Source organism: Ipomoea nil, unplaced genomic scaffold (genome assembly GCF_001879475.1).
Source record: "Ipomoea nil cultivar Tokyo-kokei standard unplaced genomic scaffold, Asagao_1.1 scaffold2854, whole genome shotgun sequence".
Lineage (NCBI taxonomy): Eukaryota > Viridiplantae > Streptophyta > Magnoliopsida > Solanales > Convolvulaceae > Ipomoea > Ipomoea nil.
The window spans coordinates 129,680-151,581 of record NW_017619282.1 but is presented as its reverse complement, the minus strand read 5'-3'; the positions used below and the strand labels follow the sequence as shown (position 1 = coordinate 151,581).

Here is a 21,902-nt window from a genome sequence, read left to right as displayed (position 1 = left end):
ACGGATCGGATGTCCAATCCGTCCATCCGATCGGACTTCGGATTTCATTTGTACCCCCTTATCCGTTTATTTTTTTGGACAGATCCTATCGGATTTCATAGGTTCGGATTTCGGATATCCGTTGTCGGATTTCGGATTGAAATCGGATATAATAAATTAAAATAAAAAAAATTCTAAATTCTAAAATAGATAAAAATAATACTGAGTTTCATTACCATAGCGTAGCAACTAGCAAAACATACAAGTATACAACTATAACAGTTTCAAACTAAGTTAATAATTACATATTTTCGAATTTCAATGATTATACAAAAAATCATAGACTTGAGCTGTCAGTACCGGTACTCTTCAGTTCTTCTTCAGCAATTCAGCAAAATCAACACTAATCTAGTCATCTAGATAATCTATTCTTCTTCCTGCTAGTATTCAAACTTAAAATGATATTAGTGTTTAGAGTTTAGAAAACAGACAATCAGACATTTAGAGTAACAATAGTACAATACTAAGCAATTATTCACTAGGCTAAGTGGCTCAGAGTGCATTTTTCCATATCAAGTAAGAATGTGGGCAAATTGCTATGAATGTGTTATATTAACATATTGGCAACATACCAGGCCAACTCCATTCCATTTATTCAGACAATAGTGGAAGCTTCATCATAGCCACCAAATAAAACAAATACATTCAAACTGAAAACAGGACAAGGAAGAGTTATACCAGAATTCCAGAGTGCAGAGAAATGGGCAAAATTGGGCTCAACTCATCTAATGGCAGCAACAAATCAATAACAGAAAGTTGCCAAGCCAATTAGAGGCTAAACACCACTTGCAACAACATCAGTACATAACAGAATATCAAACTCAATAAAGAAATGAACACATTGTAAACTGATATTAAAAACATTACAGTGATTGTAGGCAACATTGATGGTATAGTAGATGAAGCTCCAGTGGGCAATTCTGCAAAAGTGAAAAAACATAATAAGTAAGAAAGAAAGTGAAAAGGAAATAAACTTAGTAGAATAAAAAAAAGTAACTAAGAAAGCGATAAGTGTTACCTTTCTCTAATCTTTCAACCTCCTCTAGGTTCTCCTCAACTTGGATTGGCTGATTAGGTGCCCTCAACCAATCTTGAGTACATATTAGTGCTTCCACTATTTTAGGAGTCAAGAAACTCCTAAATGGATCAAGTACCCTTCCAGATGTACTAAAACAGCTCTCAGAAGCAACTGTGGAGATAGGAACTGCAAAGACATCTCTAGCTATTTTGGAGAGAATAGGAAATCTCTCACTATGGCTCTTCCACCACTTTAACACATCAAAAGCAACAGATTCATCATCCTCCACAAGACTTTCACTTGAGTATACTTGCAGCTCAGTTTGCTTACTGCTTCCACTACTTTCCAATCTCTTTTTTTTTTTTAAGTTGGCTCTTCAAAGATGACTGAGGCCTACCAACTGTACAAGTAGTAGCCTGGTTAGCCTCAGACTGGACTGCTTGAGTAGAGGATGCTGTCTGGGTAGAACTAAGAGAGTATGTAGCTGCATAGTCATCATATAAAGCAGCCATTGCAGATTGGACCTTGGTAAAACAAGCTTTGCCTTTCTCTTCTTCATACAACTGGACAAATTGATGAGGCATGTACTCCAACTTATCTCTGGGGTCCAGAATATTGGCAAAAAAAAATGATAGAGTTCATTTTTTCTGGATTCCCCCAATATTTGTCAAACTTGTTCCTCATTTGTGTCCCCATTGCCTAAAACAGAAAAAAAAAACAATTTATTAGTTTACAGAATTACAGGAAATACAAAAAACAATAAGCAAACAAATTGAAAGATAAATGAGATTACCTTTTCAGTCCCTTGCTCAGAGTTCACCATAGCTTCAAGCATGCAACTAAGATCAGAGATCTCAGAGAAGAATGTGTTGGATGTGACATAAAGTGAACCAGAGATCCTCACTGTCATATCATAAAATGCTTTCAACAGCTTCACAAAGCTTTCCACAGAACACCAATCCAAGAAGGTAGGAGCACTCCCCAAGTCAGCAGAATAAGAGGGGTCATTTCTCTCATATGCATCAAACACTACTTGATATTGAATTGCAGTGTTGAGCATAATGTAGGTGCTGTTCCACCTTGTAGGGACATCAAGATGCAAAGCAGATTTAGCTTCCACACCAAACAGTTCAGCAAACTCTCTGAACTTTGTCAGCCTAGCTGGTGAGTTCCTAACCCATCTCACTGCATCCCTCACCCTCTTAACTGACTCATCTGCAAACTTCAACCCATCTTGGACCACTAAATTGAGGATATGGGCTATGCACCTCATGTGCATGTACTGAACCTTAACAGAAGAAGAACCCCAAGATAACAGTTTACTCTTAAAAAACCCCATAGCTGTGTCATTAGAGGATGCATTATCCACTGTTACAGTAAACACATTCTTAATTCCCCACTCTAATAAACAACTCTCTAGGGCTTTTGCAATGTACTCCCCCTTATGAGAAGAAACTGGGACAAAGGATATAATTTTTTTATGAAGCTTCCACTGGTCATCTAAAAAATGTGCAGTAATGCACATATAGTTGATTCTCTGGACAGAAGTCCATGTATCTGTTGTTAGACTAACCCTTTGAGTTCCCACTCTAAAAAACTTCTTAAGGTTTAGCCTCTCATCAAGAAATATTTGGTAGATGTCCCTAGAAATGGTCCACCTAGAAGGGATAAGAAACCTAGGACAAGCAACCAGAATAAACCTCTTGAACCCCTGGCCCTCTACAAACCTAAAAGGGAGCTCATCTATGATTATCATCTCACAAAGGGCACTCCTAATGGCATCTTGATTAAACACCCATGTCCCCAAAACACCCCCAGGAGCCTCTGTTCTACCCCTCAGAAGTGGACAGAGTGTTGAATGTGAGTAGAGACTGCCTTGTATCATTTGAATGGGGATTTTTAAGACAACTGGCCATATGATTTCTTAATGATGATGTGCCATGTTTTTTAGTTTCACAAAAATACTCTTTTGCACAATAAAGGCATTTGCCTTTAAGCACTTTTTTAGTTTCAGGATCTTTGATCTGTTCAAAGTGCTCCCACACTATGGATCTAGACTCTATTTCCTTCCTCTTCTTAACAGCAGGAACTTTAGGAGTGGCCATAGGCTGTTGAGCACTTGTCTCAATGCCTGGGGTTTGTACTCCTTGTTCATCCACTGTTGAAGATGGAAGAGGTCCAATTCCACTTCCACTTATATTTTGATTGCTCTCCATCTATAAAGATTTATGGATGAGCAAATAGGATTCAAATTTCACACAAGCACACATAAGGCCATACACTGTCAGTCTGTCACAGTGATATGTATTCCATAATCAGGATTCATGATTCATGAACTCCTCATTTTATGGACTCCTGATTTTAGGACTTAACAGAAAACACTCAGTACTGAGTACTGACATACATAATTACATATAACACATTAACAAATTCATTCCATAATCAGGAGTCATGAATCATGAACACATCATTTTATGGAAATGCCCACAAATTAGGGCTTAACACTTAACAGTAAACACTTAGTATTGAGTATTGACATACATAATTACATATAACACATTAACAAATTCATTCCATAATCAGGAGTCATGATTCATGAATCATGAACTCATCATTTTATGGAAATGCCCACAAATTAGGGCTTAACACTTCCACAATCAACCATCAACCCATCAACAATTCAAGTATTCAACAACATTCAACAGTATTCATTCCAATTTGCAAATTCCAACAGTCAACTATTAGCATTCAACATGGACATCATAAATTCATAATATCAATTACAAATTCAGTAGGCTTCCACAGTTCCACACTTCCACCACCACCATACATTTTGAAATAACAAATTTAAGGGTCCTTTAACCATAAACTTACAAACACATATCATAATAAGCACAAATTCATCACGTATGTGAAAAAACCTTAAAAATTAGGGTTCAGTTACAAATTAGGGTGCATGCAACATCATAGAACTAGAACAAAACAGACAAACTCACAAACATGCAACAGGAAAATAAGAAAAAAAATGACAGAGTTACATTTTACTTGTTTTCTCAAAGGTTCCCTCTGAGATCTACGGCTTCAAGGCGTCAAACTTCCACTTCCACTGCCGTCCGGCTTCTTCCTTCTTGCCGTCTTTCCAGTTTGCACAGAGCCACAGACACTTCCACAAGATTCCCGTCGAACTGTTGAAGACTCGAAGCCTCGAAGGAGTCGAAGGGGAGTTCAGACTCTCAGACTTCAGATACTCTCAGTTGAGACTCAGAGTTCAGACTTCAGAGAATCAGAGATTCACCGGAGAAGAAGGAGATTATGGAAGAAGATTAGATGAGAAGGACTGAAGATCGGATGGGGATGGCTAGAGGAGAGTAGGAGACTAAGGAGATTTCGAGAAGAAGCTCTGGGGAGTGGGGAGTGGCCGAGTGGAGAGTCAGAGAATGAGAGAATGGCAAACCCTAGGTCTACGCAACGTTTTATACTTAGGCCATATTTCGGATCTCGGACGGGTTCGGATGGGATATTTCCTAACCCTACCCGTCCGTCTTTAATAGCCACGTTGCTTGGGGTCGGTTCGGATATCACCCGAACCCGTCAGATTTCATCTCCCTTCGGTGAGCGCTGGTTCGGGTCGGGCGAATTCTTCGAGTAGTTCGGGTATTGCACAGCCCTACGGCGGGGTGAGCTTTTGTACTCGAGCTCCAAGCCCAATTGTTTCTGGGCTGTGAGATAGAATATCTCTTTCTGGGCCTATTCCAAAAAAAAAAAATCTCTTTCTGGGCCTTAGATCTATGCCAAAGTAGGTGACACGTATACGCGCCTTCGCACTGCGTGTTAACTAACGAATTGGTTCAACATTTTTTCCTCATCAGATTTGCTTCTCAACATTTGTTGATCAATTATCATTTAATCCCGCAGGCACATTTCATTATATGCGAATCTATCTATATGCATATATAATTTAACTTCAAGAGTTTTCAATCAAGGCCATTCAGTTCAGATCTTCGTATGTAGGAAAAACCGTTTTTTTAGACTACTCTTCGACCCATCCGGGGATTTTCTGGAGGACAGATCCACCACTGAAGTTGTGAAATTGATCAGTTCAGAATCTTGTGTTGGAGAAACTCAAGTCTTGATGCGTATTATTGGGTGGTGATTGAAGGGGGTTAGTGTTGATCCATTGCTGGTGTGCGATATGGGTTTTGGGTTCAAAGTCGAAGGAGCCTTTTGATGAACTTTTCTTGTTTGTGTTTATAGTTGAGGTTTCTTGAGCAGGAGAATATGTTTTGGAGGGAAAGGGAGCGGGAGAGCAAAGTGCAGAATGGCGGTCCGCCTTGTGGACAGGTCAGGGTGCTTCTTGTTGGAGACTCAGGTACTCAAGCTTAAACCAATATTTCTTGTTCACTAAATTGTGTAAATTAACTTGTTTGCATCTTTTTTTAAAGTTTGTCTATTTTGAAATTATTATTGTTCTATTGGTTGGAATCTGTAAGTTGTTTTTGGTTACTTGAAGAGCGGGAAATATGTGAATACATGGTGATTCTATGTTTAGGTCCATTTTCAGGAAAAATTAACTGTTTGCTAGAACTTTTAGAACTGTAAAGTTCTACCATTCACAATGACATAGGAACGTTTTTTGGGTATTAAGAGTGGGGGAGGGAGGTGGATAGATTATGTTCAGTCGAGGGCTGTTATGAGAAGTTGTCTGGCTTTAGATGATGGTAGATATAGAAAAGCAAGGGGTCATAAAAGGGGAATTTCATTATTTGCCCGCAGAGTAGATGATCCATAGATTCCTTATTAAGGCACCTAGGCAGATTTTTGCAACACTGGCTAATCATGTGGAAGACAGAAGTACTGATGATTCAAGGATGCTGCTCAATCTCTGCATATAATGGAGCAAAAACCAAAAATGCATCCAGGCCTATTTTGGTTTTTGGAAGTGGTGCAGAGATGGTGTTGACACCTTGATACTGTTTTTAAGCTCCTTTGGACAGGCTTTAGGTCCCTTGACTGGTATTTATTTTCACCTCTCTTTGGTGCAAGTGCTTTTGTCTCCAACAGATTATCACTGATTTAGAAAGCGAGACCTACATGGGAATGATGACTTGCAGACAAGTCTCTTACTTCCTATTCTGGCAGAAGCATACTGTTAATATCATCACCTCGGTGTAAAAGATTACAAATTTCTCAAGTAACTATCTAAGAGAGCCAATTTGATAAATATTTTAGAGAAACCAGAATACTTTATGAACTGATTGTTGAGTGAACACAACAAGGACTTTCTTATGTAAAATAGCTGTAAATGTCCTTGAAGCGTGAAATTTGAATGGGTAATTAACTAACCTACTCCAAATTGCATTCTATTCATTATTGTCTGCTTTGAACCTTTGCTTTGTAGAATTACACTTTTTGACTATAAGATGAATGGCTTTAGATATTTTTAGCTGATACTTGATGAAGTTTTAATGTATCAAATTCTGTGTGCCACATTTACTGATTCACATTCAGTGATTAATTGTGCATGGTCATGCATGCCGGGCATATACTTTGACCTCGTTATTGACCTTCATGTTAACACTATTTTTGGTTAGGTGTGGGAAAGACCTCTCTTGTTCATCTGATTATGAAAGGCTCTTCCATTGCTCGCCCTCCTCAAACAATTGGTTGTTCAGTAAGTGTGAAGGTAAGATGTGCATTTAATGTGTCTCTAATTGTAATTCTAGTTGAGCTGAGATGCAATATCAGTCATATTTAACGTTTTACTGTGTATTCTTTGTAGCATATTACTTATGGGAATTCTGGTAGTTCATCAAGTGGCTCCCAAAACGACAGTGAAAGAGACTTTTTTGTTGAGCTTTGGGATATATGTGGACATGACCGATACAAAGATTGCCGATCTCTATTCTACTCTCAAATCAATGGTGAGCAATGCCTTTTACTGCTGCTTTCTCAACAAAAAGAAAAAAATAAAATAAAATCCCTTTCAATTATATGTTGGAAATGCTATCCCAGTGCAGCCTAAGTTTAATATGTCAAAAGAACATCAGCACAATTTTATTTATTTATTTTTTCTGTGGCAGAACTTGTTTTCATATCGTTATGGTTTCAGAATTATGATTTACATATAAAAAGGATTATTTCTTATCCCACATTCCAGCCATATTCTTTTCCGTTCATGTTAGGAAGCATATCATTGGTTAATCACTAAAAAAATCTTGATAAAATTCATTAGAGAATATATATGATTTTAATTTGTATCCTCTGATCAAATTTCTAGTTTAGGTGTTGTTTTTATCTACGATCTCTCTCAAAGAAGGACAAAGTCAAGCTTGAACAAGTGGGCTGCAGAAATTGCAGCCACAGGAACCTTCTCAGCTCCTCTAGCTTCCGGAGGTCCTGGTGGCCTTCCAGTTCCTTACATTGTCATTGGCAATAAAGTGGATATTGCATCAAAAGAGGGCACTAGAGGGAGCAGTGGAAATCTTGTTGATGTAGCTCGGCAGTGGGTTGAGAAGCAGGGTTTTCTGCCATCAAGTGAAGAACTTCCATTGACTGAAAGTTTCCCTGGCAATGGAGGCATTTTTGCGGTAAATTTGTAATTAACAACCTATTCAGAACTTGCTTCAATGCTTCATTATCTTTTTTTTTTTTTTTTTTTTTTTTTTTTTTTTTTTCTGTTTTTTATTTATTTATTTTCGAGTTAGTAGAGCACATTTGTTTCCTTTTGCTATGAATAATAATTTTCCTTGTCAAGGAAACATAACTTAGGGTGTAAGATTGCTAGCAGTATGATGCCTGCATGATTTTTAAAAAAATAGTAATAATAAAACTTACTTTTCACTCTTCTTCATGTTCCTTTAATTATCCTTTTCTTTATTAAGCATGCTCTTTTATATAATCGGTTAGAGCATTGATTTTCACTTCCTGGATCATAATGCATGTAAAAAGAACTGGATTATAAAAAATTTTAAAAAGTTAAAAAAAAAAAGAAAAATAAATAAGGAATCACTGATGCTGAAAATAAATTAAGTATTTGCTCCTTTGTTCTATTAGTTTTCCTAAAAGAATTTTATAGACAAACCTCTTCACCTAAGCAAAAGATCTGTCATTGCTTCATTTTCCTAATTGATATTTGGGTCAGTGCCTGTGAATATCCCTTAGTTCTATGATTTCTATCCTTTGTTTTATAAATATAGTTCAATTCTCAAAGAACTGACTGCCGTGTTCAACCATTTTCTTGTTATAAAGGGAAGGTGAAATTTGCTGCTAATTCTAGAGATTAAAAATTTCTACAATTGTTTCTGAAATTTCTCTGTAAAAGACACTATATTGACAACAGGCCTTTCGTTTATCCAGTGAGCTCAATCATTCACTAATTAGGATATGGACACCGGAAGGTGATGGTATATGTTACAACCTAGCACATTGTGAATCTAGAGGTTTCTAATATTCTATGTTAGAGTGCTACATGGTTAAACTACAAAAAGGATCATGGTTTAGACTGATTCAATTTTTGTCACAAGTAATCCACATAGTAGATTAAGTGAATGCTGTGAATATGCTATCTACTTTTTGAAAGAACATAATCATTAACCACTATTTGAAACATGTTATTCTTTTTCCCTGCCTCCATGCATTGATATTTACTCTTATTTTGAACTGTGCAGGCTGCTAAAGAAGCAAGATATGACAAGGAAGCTTTGCAGAAATTTTTTCGCATGGTCTGTACTTTTTCCCTTATACATCTATCATAATGACATAGCGTCTTTATACTGGCATATTGAAGTACCCTTGGGAACTGTTCTCAGTTGATAAGGAGGAGATACTTTTCGGATGACTTGCCCGGAAGCCCTTGGACTACCTCAGTTCACAAACCATTGCAGCGGAGTGAAATATCAAGTGATGAGGATAACTCATACAAGAGTTCAAGTTCAAGGTACATCACTACACCATTTATCATTGCTTATTTTCCTCTTATATTGAAATCCCTAATTCCCTATCTAAATGAGAAGGATAATGCTTAGTACCCCTACACCTACCACTCATAAACTTGCCACTCCCTATGTGGCAAGTTGTAATTGGTTAAGATATGGAAAAAAAAAAACCGGGGAGTGGCAAGTTTGTGAGTAGTAAATGTAGGGCTACTAGGCATTTTCGAAATGAGAATTAGTCTCATATTCATTGGTTTCTATGCTGTTCATTTCTGTCTTAGGTATTTATCATTGACATAAGAATTATATGTATTTGATTTCTATTTTTTTTTCCTGCTCTTCACTGCAGTTTCATTGCGGACCCTTATAAATACAATGCACTCCCTCCCCTACCAGCACAACGTAATCTCACGCCACCTCCCACGCTTTATCCGCAGCAACCAATGTTAACTCCCGATAATTATAGCATCCCCAGATTCGCTTTGACAAGCTCCCAAGAAATCAGCAGCACCAGATCTAAGCGTACAGATATTAATGTTTAATGATCTTGATTCTTTTAGTCACATCATAGAGTACATCTTCAAAGTTGGCTTATATTGGTCTTTATGATGATATTGTTATTCTGTAAAATGTTCTCTTAGAGCTTTAACTCATCAAAGTGTTCTTTTTCAGTGTGAAAAGTATGATATGATGATAGTCCACCCTGAAAAACAGTTCAGTGTCTTGCAAACTTCATTAAAATTTCCTCTTCTTTTCAGTGGCAAGGGAATTTGGGTTTTCTTGTGGGATTTGTCTTACGGACCACAATTCTATTGGATTGAATATTGAATTTATAATCTTTTGGTTAGAGCTACAAGTTTGTCTTATGTTTTTACTTATCAACTAGCTTCTGTCCATTTGCAACTCATATCATCATCATCATTATGATGATGTAGTTTGACTTTCACATGCAAGAAACAGTGACTATTTTTTCTTGATTTTTAGGGTTTGGATTGGGGTAAATAAGAGAATGGGATGACATTTCTTTTATTTATTTATTTTTGAAAGTATTACGTTTTAATCATTGATGTCTTTTTTTTTTTTTTTTTTTTTTTTTTTTTGGAATAAGAGTAAGGAATAGAGAACTATTTTGTATAATGAGTGAGTCTATTGTGAAACTTCTATGAGAGGCGTCAGGTCTTGATGAGAATATAATACTTATGCTAAAAAATATAATATTAATTATGAATAAATTGTTTATTACTTATAAGAAAAAAAAAAGTAATATTTTTGAGAGAAAAATGTAATATTTAGGGTTATAATTACTTATGAAAAAAATTGTACTTTGTAATATATATGACGAAAAATATATTACTTTTAAATCAAAATGTAATATTAAGAATTAATAGTTACTTATGAAAATTGTAATATTGGGTACTTAATTAAGAAAATGTAATATCTATAAAAAATTTGATCTTGATATGATTTTTTAGTAAACACGTGCACAACCTTGTTTGTAGGTTGTGTAGGCAACAAAAGCTGATATTCGTCACTAATGGATCCATGGTATTATTTTTATCTAGTTGGAGTATCTCTTGATTTCTCCCATGTGAACTGTTTGCTTTCAAACTCAAAATCCTTTAGACCGGCACAACTAGCAATTAATTCTTTTAAACCCCCTAATCAACATTTTTCGTATGGTTCTAATATGTCATTGAAATCCCTAATTACATCCCAAGAGAGGGAACTAAGGGTTGAAAGGTGTTTTAAGAACCGCTATGCCTCCCTTATTCTGCTTCTTTCTAGAAAACTGTAGTACCTGATGAACATCTATATATCTTGACTTCCTTCTAAATGAATCATTGCATCAATATAATTGTGAAAATACCCAGTAACTATGACATCGTTCCCTTCTTTCCATAGCAAAGCCAACCCACCTATCTGACCCAAATTGTCAACCTCAAATAACTTGGAAAAGCCCATCTTCATTTTAGGGCCCGTTTGGAAAGCAAAAAAAAATGACTTCTGGATATGTTTTATGAAAAAATGAGTCATTTTTTGGAAAACATTTTCCTATCTCGTGTTTGGCTGCAGCAGAAAATTGTCTTTGTGTGTTTGGTTCATTTTTTGAAAAATGAGGTAGAATTGTATAACTAGACATTTTATATAATTAATTATTTTGTTTAAAATAAATAAATATTTATAATAATATTTATTTTTGAAATCAAATAATATTAATTATTAAAAATTTTAAAAATTAAAAACAAAAACGGAAAATGGCTTGGTTTTTCCCAGTCAACGAAAAATGTTTTCCGTTGACTGGGTTTTCCAATCCCATCCAAACATGAGAAACCAGGAAAATGATTTCCAGAAATTATTTTCCAGGTTTCCAAACACAACCTTAGTGAGTTGGAATTTATTTGTAACAATAAGAGCACGTTTACTAACAGAAGAATTTCTTTAGTTTTCTAGAAAATTGAAGAATTCGATAATAGAAAATAGAAAACATGTTTACTAGCACAATTTTTCATTTTAAAAACGGAAAACAATATTCAGTTTTCTAGAGAATTGAAGAATTTTTAAACATTATTTTCTAAATGAAAAATAGAATCTCAGATATGATTCCTTTCAAATCTTCATCTTGTTCTACTCCGTTCTGTGCTCAAAACTCAACCCGGAGGCTTCGCGTTATGGATGGTGCTTTATAAAGTGTTTTGGATGAAAGGGACGTGGCTCTTGGAAGGTTAATAACTTAGTTTCTTTAGGATTTTCTTTTGGATAGAAATTTCGCATCTCACGAAGGAAAATAGAAGCTTACATACACACAAGGAAAATACACTTAGAGGGGTTTAAATACACTTATTCAGGCCCGGGGGAAGGAAAAGGTGCCCGAGCAGGGCGTGACCGAGGTTGGCGGTATCAAGCGCCGCCGAGAGCAGCGCAGCCCGAGCCCCTCGTCCGGACGAAATAAGGACGAATCGTCCATACTGGCCCGTATCGGCAACGCCGGGCCAGTCAGAGAGGATCTGGGGAAGATGACCCCGACTCAGGTGGCCAAAAGGATCGGTCACGACCTGGCCGAGGTAAGCACCTTGTTCTTTTGATTTTTCACACAAGTGTTTCTGACCGGGCTAACTCTGATCGCCTTTTGCATTGCAGATCTCCCGAGCGGCCCAGCTTCTGCAAGGTCGGGCCATGCTGGCCGAGGAGGCCGACCGCCACAAGAAGACCGCTGCCCGACGCCTTCAAGAGGTCAAGGACATCCAGGCCGAGCTGGAGAAGGTCCAGAAGGGCCTTAAGAAGAGCGAGGAAGATCGGGTCCTGGCGGAGAAGGTCGCGCAACGGGCGATCGGGGAAGCCTCGGAGCTGAAGGCCCGACTGGAGAACCCGAACGAGCTGGCCCAGTCGGCTTTCAAAGACAACGAAACGGGCTCAGCATTCCTAACGGCGGCCCGGCGGACGAAGATCGGGAAGGACCTGATCCTATCTTTCGGTCGGTGGGCCTTCAAAGCCGGGCAGAGGAAAATGCTCGAGAGGGCCCAGAAACGACTGGGGCAAGCTCTTGAAGGAGACGACCTCCAGCTTGTACTGTCTGCACTCCCTCCGGACCTTGCTGACCCCGGTCCCTCTCCGTTCGCCCCGAAGGACAAAGCGGCCGACCCGAGTGGGCCTACAGCGGCTGTTCCGAGCGAGGCGGAAGCTTCCAAGAAAGGGGAGGCCACGGGGGCGAAGAAGTAGAAATAGGTTCTACTTCTTTTTTGTAAAGTGACGATGATCGGGAGCCCGGTCCCGAGTTTGTACCGGGCACTCTTCTCATTAATGAAATTCATTTTTTGTCAAACTTGTGTAACCCACTTTTTATTCGCACTTCTAACTTTTATCCGTGCATACGCCGACCCTTAGCACACGACCTCATGGCCTACTGGCCCGGTCATGCACCAATCGACTTGTCTGACACTCGACCTTGTGGCCTTATGGCCCGGTCGTGCATCCGAGGTTTCGACGTCAAGCTGGCCTACCCTGTATCAGGTTTACCCGATTTCCTGGCCTTGTCGAAATTTTTGAAGATAGGTAAGCCTCCACGGTCGGGGTTTTCCCGAACAACGGGATGGACGGGCCTACCATCCCAGCCCCCACACTATTGTGCCCTCGAGGCACGAGCTGGTGCGATAGTGGAAAGAAGTTGGACGGATCGGGGAATTATGCTGGGAGCTCTGGCTTTCCCGATCGGTGGCGTGACCCAATTTTCCGCCGAAGAGGAGCGCATTGGACTGTTCGACTGACTCGCCCGGTCGATGTGACTTGTACTGAAATGTCCTGCATGCAATGAAGGTAAAGAAAATAACCGACCGGGCCGCCGTGTGCAAACGGTCGAGCAATCACCGATCGTATATAATTGAACCTTCCCGCTCGCAGGCGGTTGAATAAATATTTACAATAATAAATGGAAATATACATGACGATCGGGACTAACTCGCAGGTCGAGCCCCCACTTCGTCCAAAAATTACAAAAAATAGGCTAATGCCTAAATATGACGAGGTGTTCGGAATTCCAAGTCCCCTCGATTACCCGACCGGTTGTCGTTTCCAGTCGGTATGTCCCCGGTCGGACGACCGCGCTGATGACGTACGGCCCCTCCCAATTTTGAGCTAGCTTTCCACCTTCCAAAGGTGACTGGCCTCCCTTCGTCGTAAAACGTAATCTCCCACCTGAAAATAACGAGGGTTGACCCGGACATCCTTTGAACTTTTGACGCGCTTCTGATACTCGTCCATACGCCGAGCGGCTAGCTCTCTCTTCTCTTCGACCCCATCAAGATCCACGACCATCGCATGTTCGTTCTCCTCCGCGTTGTAAGTTCTTTCTCGATCGGTCGGGATCCAAGCCTCGATCGGGAGTCGAGCTTCTGCTCCATAAACCAGGGCGAAAGGGGTCTCCAAAGTAGCCTCCCTCGGGGTCGTCCGATAAGTCCACAATACGTATGGCAACTCATCGGCCCAACTACGACCAGCTGAGTGTAGCTTCTTTTTTAGACCCTCCAAAATTGTCCGGTTGGCATTCTCTACTTGTCCATTTCCCTGCGGGTAAGCCACCGACGACCGGACGTGGGTCGTCCCGATCGTGGCCAAGAAGTTTTGGAAATACTGGCTTACGAATTGGCGGCCGTTGTCGCTGATGAGATGCACAAGCACGCCAAAGCGGGAAATCACATTGCGCCAAAGGAACCGAGCACACTGCTGAGAGGTGATCATGGCTAACGGCTCGGCTTCAATCCACTTGGAAAAATAGTCAATGGCGACAATCACGAACTTTCTTCGACTGGAGAGTTGAGGGAAGGGACCCAAAATGTCTACCCCCCACCTAGCAAAGGGAATTGCAGTCGTGACCGGCTGATAGAAGGTTGCCGGTCGTCTAGGCATCCGGGCGAACAGTTGGCACGTCTCGCATTCCCGAGCTAACTTTTCACAGTCTAGCTGGAGGGACGGCCAATAGTACCCGATCAACATGATACGACGGGCTAACGATCGGCCTCCTTGGTGTGAAGAACATATACCCGAATGCAATTCCTTCATGACCAAATCGGCCTCAAATGCGGTCAAGCAACGCATAAGAGGACCTCCATACGATCGCCTATAAAGTCGACCGTCCAAGACTTGGAACCTCGGGGCTCTTAGCTTGGCCTTCCGAGCACGCTGGGGGTCGTCTGGGAGCCGACCGTGCTCGAGGAACTCCTTTAGATCGGTGATCCAATTGTCTTCTACCGGTTGGATTGGATTGACCGGCAGGCGATGGATGCTGTGTCTCGGGATCACCAGAATCCGGGCTGTCTTCGACATGTGTTCCGGGGCGTCTTGAGCCAATTTGGACAAGATGTCCGCATCGGCATTATCCAATCGGGGTATGTGCCGGACGGTATACCCCCGGAACTGAGCAAGCTTCTCCATGGCTAGGTCTCGGTATAGTTGTAGACGCTCTCCATTGACTTCATAATCTCCGAGAACTTGCCCGACCACGAGCGCGGAGTCTGTTTGAGCTCGAATGTATTCAGCCCCCAAGTCCCGAGCACACTGTAAGTCATTAATGAAGGCTTCGTACTCGGCTTCATTGTTGGTCGGATGGAACTGATACATGAGGGCGAAGTAGACTTTAAATCCCTCCGGGCTCGTGACCACCACTCCTTCTCCTGCTCCTTTCTTGCTACTTGACCCGTCAGTAGCCAGCGACCACCACTCAGCCTCGGGATCCGCAACCTCGGGTGGTCGGGTATCCCGGGCGGTGCACTCGACCAAGAAATCAGCAAGGGCTTGACCTTTGATGGCTGGTCTCAGTCGGTATTCGATCGCGTATTGGGTCAGCATTAACGCCCACTTGACTAGGCGACCGGATGATGAAGCAGTTCGGAGGACCGGACCGATCGGCTGATCGGTCAACACACGAATTGCTCGACCCTGGAAGTAGGGAGCCAGCTTCTTCGCTGCAATGTACAAGGCATAGACGACCTTCTCTAACCGGGAATACCGGAGCTCGGGACCATGTAGCGCGTGGCTTACATAGTACACCGGTCGCTGGACCCCTTCCGGATCGGTTCGGCACAATACTGCACTTACTGCACGATCGGAGACGGAGAGGTACACGTCTAGCTCTTCTCCGAGCTCGGGCTTTGAGAGCACGATTGGTGACATGAGATACTCCTTTAGCTCATCAAAAGCCGCTCGGCATTCCTCGTCCTAGATGAACCCATTGACTTTACGCAATACCTTGAAGAAAGGTAAAGCGCGCTCGGCTAACTTAGAGAGGAACCGGCTGAGAGCTGCCAACCGAACGGTCAATTGCTGGACCTCCCGAACGGTAGAAGGTGGTTGCATGTCTAGAATCGCTTTCACTTTGGCCGGGTTGGGCTCGATTCCCCTCTGGTCATCATGTAGCCGAGGAACTTCCCAGTCTGAACCGCAAATGTGCACTTGGTCGGGTTCAGCCGCAACTGGTACTTCCTCATGATCTAGAAGCACTCCCGGAGGTCCCGAGTATGGTCGGATCGGTCCCGACTCTTGACCAGCATATCATCTATGTAAGCATCCATAGTTCGACCTAGCAGATCGGCGAAGAGCATATTGACCATCCTCTGATAGGTCGCTCCCGCGTTGCGGAGGCCGAACGGCATCACTCGGTAGCAATACAACCCGTCCGGGGTTACGAAGGCTGTTTTGCTCTCGTCTTCATGGTGCATCATTATTTGATGATAACCCTTAAACGCATCCATGAAGCTCATCAACTCGGCCCCGGCCGTCTCGTCGACCATCTGGTGGATACTCGGTAGAGGATACGGGTCGAGCGGGCAGGCCTTATTGAGGTCGGTGAAATCAATGCACATCCTCCAAGCTGGGGGCTTAGGAACAAGGACAATGTTAGCCACCCACTCGGGATAAATCATCGGACGGATGTGCTCGATCGCCGCCATCTTCTTAACCTCCTCTCTGACAAACTCGCGGCGATCGGAAGAAAGGTGCCGGGTTTTCTGCACGACCGGCTTCGCTGCGGGATCGACGGCTAGCTTGTGACAAATTACCGATCGATCGATCCCGGGCATGTCTTCGGGCCCCCATGCAAAGATATCGGCATACTCCCGGAGTATGGCCAGGATTTCTGTTCGGAGCTCGGGGGTGAGGGCCCGGCCAATTTTAATCTTCCTGTCCGGTCGGTCCTCGGACAGGGGAACTTCCTCTATTTCCTCGGAAGGCTCGGGTTGCTCCTTCCGGTCCTTAGCCTATTCTTTGGCTATAGTGTTCACCCGGGAAGACTGACCGTAGTCGCGTCTGTTGACCGCTCGGGTGTAACACTTCCGGGCGGATTGGACATCGCCACGGACTACACCGACCCTATTTGGGGTGGGGAATTTCATGCAAAGGTGAGGCATCGAAATTATCCCACCGATCTTCGTGATTGTGGGTCGGCCCAAGATGATGTTGTGGACGCAATGGAGGTTGACCACAATGAACTCTAACTCCGTCTTGATCGACTTCGGGGATGTGCCGATCTCGACCGGGAGCATTATTTTTCCCTCGGGGTAGATAAGAGCCCCGGTAAATCCTGACAGTGGTACACCGACCGGAGTCAGCTCCTTCCTGTCAAGTCCAAGTTTCTCAAACACGTCCAAGTAAAGGACATTCACACTGCTGCCAGTGTCCACCATAACCCTCTGGACATCTGTCCCTTTAACATCAATCGTGACCACGAGCGCCTCCATGCCATGGTCGCCGCTGCGGGGTTGATCTTCGAGGGTGAAGGTTATGGGCTCCATCTTCTGCCTTTTCCCGGTATCCCGAGAATCTACAACGGCGACCGGGCAATTGCCCCTCGACCGGGAAGCATCATCCAATCCACCAAAAATGACGTGGATGGTTGGCTTTCCTGCTGGTCGGCTGCTAGATGGAGGGTCAGGGTCCCGTCGGTCATCACGACGATCGTCTCTTCGATCGTCTCTTCGGTCCTGACCTGACCGATCGGAGCGTCCCTCACGATCGGAACGATCGGAGCGGTGATGGGAACGCCGGTGATCTCTCCGATCGGTATTCCTTTTGGTGTCCTCTCTCTTCCCCACGCACTTGTCCAACTTCCCAAGATTGAGCAAATCCTCCAACAGTTGGCGCAAGTGGGTACACTCCTCAGTGTCATGCCCGGCACACCGATGGTAAGCGCAGTGCTTACTCTTGTTAGGGCCGTCTCGATCGGGATGGGGGAGTTTGATGAGATTGCAGGACTGAGCGTACTGCATGGCCTCCGCTGCGGATCGGTTTAAGTCCGTAAACTCACCAGGCCTGGTGCGGGATCGGGGATGGTCATCGCCCGATCGGTGTTCCGCCCGGCCGGCCGGTTTACGGGACGAAGACCCGACCTCCTGCGAGCGCTTTACGGCATTCGCCTCGCCGGCGTTGGCATAGTCTGTGACCCTTCGTAGGGCCTCCTCATAAGTGGCCGGGGGGTGTAGAATAAAATCCTGGTACAGATAACCCACCCGGAGGGAGATGTGAAGCATGTGGGTGGCGGTCGCATCATCCATTGGCTCGACTTCCCCGACCGCCGCCTTCCACTTGACTAAGAAGTCGGTCAAGCTTTCCCCTTCAAGCTGCTTGGCCTTCTCCAAGTACATGTAGGACTTCCTCACCACCTTTGAGGTGATGAATTTCCTCACGAACTTGATCGCCAAGGCATCAAAATTTGCAATTGATCCCGGCTGCAAAGTCCGAAACCACTCCGCCGCCCGACCGGTGAGCGTGGAATAGAAAGCCCTACACATCACGGCGTCTGATACGCCCTTCAGCATCATGTTGCCGTAGAAATCATTTACATGGACCTCAGGGTCCGTACGACCATCGCAACTTTTCTCCCCGGAGACCTTCAATACCCGCGGGTAGGGCTGAGCCATTACCTCGGCCGTGAAAGGCGTCCTAAGCAAGGTCGATTGGTCGACCGGCCGTGAAAAGTAACCGCTTGGGCAACTTCTTCGGGGTCCTCCGCTTGAGTGGGAACCTCCGCTGCTTGCTGGGCCTGCCGTGGTGCCTCCATCGCATCAGCACCCCCGACCCCAACCGCGAACGAGCCGAGCGTCGAGCCCGGGAAGCGGGCTGATGCTGCGGCTCTGCTTGTGCGGCCGGGTAAACTGGAGGGGCGGCGGCTGGAGCCGTGTATGGTGGGTAGCCAACCGGGGGCGTGTAGTACATCGGTTGACCTGGCCAATACCCGTACGGTTGAGGTGGGACCGGGTATGGATACTGGCCGGGATACATCATCGGCTGCTGTGGATATTGCTGACCGGGCGTTGGGTACCCTGGTTGGATGTAGTTCACCGGCTGTTGGGCGGCCGGGTATGTGTTGGATGGATGTGGTGGTGAGAGATTGAGATTAAGGTCCATCGTTTGACCTTGTTGTTGTGTTTCCTGGTGGTCGGATGAGCTTGCTGCATCCGCCTGGTCGTCGGCAAAGAGGTTTTGTGCCCACGGATACATGGTGAATGAGTGATCGGGTGCTTGTCAAGACAATAGCTTTCTTGTACGGGTCCCCACAGACGGCGCCAAAATGATACTGTTAATTGCTACGTAAACAGTAATTAAATAAACACGAGACCAATTAAAGCAAGTAAATATCTTTATTGATCCCAGTGAAGGCCCTAAGTACAATCTACTTGGTTGCTCTGAGTACCGACTGACTGCGGTCGGGATTCTCTAACAACAACCTATCGATCGTCCAAAAGTCCCCCACACTGTAGCTATCGCGGGTATTTATAGCCGCGGAGCCGGAGACACAAATCCGGCCGTTCGGCATGTCCTCCACGTAGCCACCACGTGTCATCCTCCCGGGTGCCCTGCCTGTCGTCGCATGGAGCCGCCATGTGTCCTTCGTCAGCTCTCTCGCCTAAGGGCTACCGCTTGGTGGTCGACACTGTTGCTCGGGTAACTCCCGGTCGTGCCCCGACCGGGTCTTTCACAAGAAACCCGACCTGTCACCTGCAAAGACAAGAAGAAAAGGACGAAGGCACACGGATCGGGGTAAAGCTATGTCGGTCGGGATATTCCCTACCACGTATATATATATATATATATATATATATATATATATATATATATATATATATATATATATATATATATATATATATATATATATATATATATATATATATATATATATATGCTTCATGCAACTTCCTTCTCATGCTACAAACTCTTCTTGTGCAATCTCATGTACAAATAATCTCAATCAACTTCTCTTTCTCACAACTTTGGAAATCAAATATCATACAATCTTCTCAATGCAAATAGATAATGATTTTTCAAAATAGATATAGGGTTTGAAAATAGCTTAAGGCTTCACTTTGAGCCTTTACTGTACTTAATCTTTCAAAGTGGCAAAATGCCGTTTTCAAATGAAAAGTTTGTAAAACAGTTACTTATGCAAGAAATCTCAACAATCTCAACAAATCTACTAATCATGAGCTAAGCAATGCAATTAGCACATTTAGTCAAATAGTTCTTGCAAGTAAATGCCAACAATATACTTCATTACTTTGAACTCAAAAGCTAAACAAATACTCAAGGACCAAATTCAAACTTTGTCTACTAACATGTTTGTACTCAAAAACCAATCAAATACAACTCATACGCTTGTCGTAACGAGCCCGAGTGTCCGAGCCTCAAGGGCCCATGAGTCCCGGTCCGAAACAACACATGGCTGAGCCTCATAGGGCCCGACCTTCTCAAAACCAACAACACATAATAAACACATTATCATGCAATCTCAATCATTTCTAAACATCAAAACTCAAGAATCTATCACATCGGGCTAAAATAATAGATTTGGGGATCCATGGTTTATACCTTTAACCGAGTTCCAAAAGCCAAACACTTGGTTGTAGACTCACTCCCGAGCTAGATACTTCAACAAGGAAACTGTAAATCAACCGAACCTCTTTCGTTACTCATACTATTAATATTAACAATAATAGTATTAAATCGTATCCTATTATCATTATTCCAATACTCCCCTCCTTATCATTAGTAAACCATAATTCCTTCGCCACTTCACTTATCCCAACTTAACCAAAAAATATTAAGTTAACAACAAGAGTCAAACCCAGACTTATCTCAAGATTTATTGCATGCTTTACCAACTACTCTAACCATTTCATCTGTTAACTTTTCATCATCATTAAATACTTATCCACCAAATCATCCATTATGAATTCATTAGTACTTAATTAGACCATCCAAAATCATAATATACATGTTGGGATCAAAATGTAGCAAGGGAAATTCAAACCCTAACCTTCCCCTTACCAAACCACAACTCTAACCATTACACCACACTGCTTATTAATAACTAAACTTGGCAACAAATGCTTATTAATAACTAAACTTGGCAACAAATCTTTATTAACATAGCACCATCACTAATCCATCATTATCTAATCATTAAACACCATTATTAGCTTCTAACTGTGTCATTGATGAGAATATAGATTGTGTTGTATTGAATACCAAAGTTTGAGAATACAATATATAGGCACGAAATATAGTTCTAGTATAATACTAATAATATAGTCCAAATACTCCCCCTCAAGCACAAGGTTGTCTAGCCAAAACGCAGTATTAATGGACCTCATGAACCGAGTATTTTGGCCCCACCTATATGACTTCGTAATTGTGTTTATTGATGTCATCCTGGTCTACTCACAAGACAAAGAGGAACACGAGAAGCACCTCCGCACAACCTTGCAAACTCTGAGAGAAAACAAGCTATACGCCAAACTCTCCAAATGCGAATTCTGGAAGTGGAAGGACAACGTGGCATTCCTGGGACACGCAATAACCAAAGAGGGGATCAGGGTGGATCCAACCAAGATCCACGCAGTCAAGGAATGGCCCACACCAAAGGCAATTTCGGAGGTCAGAAGCTTCTTGGGTCTGGCCGGCTACTACCGGAGATTTGTACCCGACTTCACCAAGATAGCCCAACCCCTAACCAGACTCATCAAGAAAGAAACCCCATTTCAATGGGACAACAATTGCACTTCGGCCTTTCGAGAGCTAAAAGAAAGGCTGACCACAGCCCCCGTACTAGCACTTCCCTCAGGAGTGGAAGGATTCGAAGTTTTCAGCGACGCCTCCAAAAAGGGACTGGGGTGCGTACTAATGCAAAAGGGCAAGGTAATAGCATACGCATCCAGGCAACTCAAAACCCACGAAGAAAACTACCCCACGCACGACCTGGACCTAGTTGCCATCGTATTCGCTCTAAAAATTTGGAGGCATTATCTATATGGAGTACAATGCAAGATCTACACGGACCATAAAAGCCTAAAATACATCTTCACTCAAAAGGATTTGAACATGCGGTAGCGAAGATGGTTGGAATTCATAAAAGATTATGACTTGGATAT

At 42.9% G+C, this 21,902-nt stretch overlaps 2 protein-coding genes across 3 annotated transcripts; one reads left to right on the top strand and one right to left on the bottom strand.

Moving 5' to 3' along the window:
* Nucleotides 1-634: 634 nt before the first annotated feature.
* Nucleotides 635-3,273, bottom strand: LOC109160606 (zinc finger BED domain-containing protein RICESLEEPER 2-like). Its single transcript, XM_019308882.1, has 6 exons — nt 3,048-3,273; nt 1,851-2,932; nt 1,459-1,620; nt 1,058-1,307; nt 902-959; nt 635-689 (listed from the first exon to the last, which is right to left on the bottom strand). The coding sequence occupies exons 1-6, from the start codon at nt 3,271-3,273 to the stop codon at nt 635-637; spliced, it is 1,833 nt and encodes a 610-aa protein (XP_019164427.1).
* A 1,627-nt stretch (nt 3,274-4,900) lies between these two features.
* LOC109160622 (uncharacterized GTP-binding protein At5g64813-like) lies at nt 4,901-9,838 on the top strand. Of its 2 annotated transcripts, XM_019308905.1 has the most exons (8): nt 4,901-5,219; nt 5,312-5,426; nt 6,649-6,740; nt 6,837-6,978; nt 7,340-7,644; nt 8,725-8,778; nt 8,866-8,993; nt 9,338-9,838. In XM_019308905.1, exons 2-8 carry the CDS (start codon nt 5,336-5,338, stop codon nt 9,528-9,530), a joined length of 1,005 nt encoding a protein of 334 aa, XP_019164450.1. In that variant the 5' UTR covers nt 4,901-5,219; nt 5,312-5,335; the 3' UTR covers nt 9,531-9,838. The 2 variants fall into 2 exon arrangements, with proteins under 2 accessions (XP_019164450.1, XP_019164449.1); XM_019308904.1 differs by having other exon boundaries at nt 4,901-5,426.
* The last annotated feature ends 12,064 nt before the right edge of the window (nt 9,839-21,902 follow it).

Coding starts and splice junctions, on each gene's coding strand:
- LOC109160606 (XM_019308882.1), bottom strand. CDS start 3,273: ATGGAGAGCAATCAAAATATAAGTGGAAGTGGAATTGGACCTCTTCCA. Junction 1,621..1,850: donor CTGAGCAAGGGACTGAAAAG/GTAATCTCATTT, acceptor CAATTTGTCCAG/TTGTATGAAGAAGAGAAAGG. Junction 1,308..1,458: donor ACCAGGCTACTACTTGTACA/GTTGGTAGGCCT, acceptor GATGTGTTAAAG/TGGTGGAAGAGCCATAGTGA.
- LOC109160622 (XM_019308905.1), top strand. CDS start 5,336: ATGTTTTGGAGGGAAAGGGAGCGGGAGAGCAAAGTGCAGAATGGCGGT. Junction 5,427..6,648: donor GCTTCTTGTTGGAGACTCAG/GTACTCAAGCTT, acceptor ATTTTTGGTTAG/GTGTGGGAAAGACCTCTCTT. Junction 6,741..6,836: donor GTTGTTCAGTAAGTGTGAAG/GTAAGATGTGCA, acceptor TATTCTTTGTAG/CATATTACTTATGGGAATTC.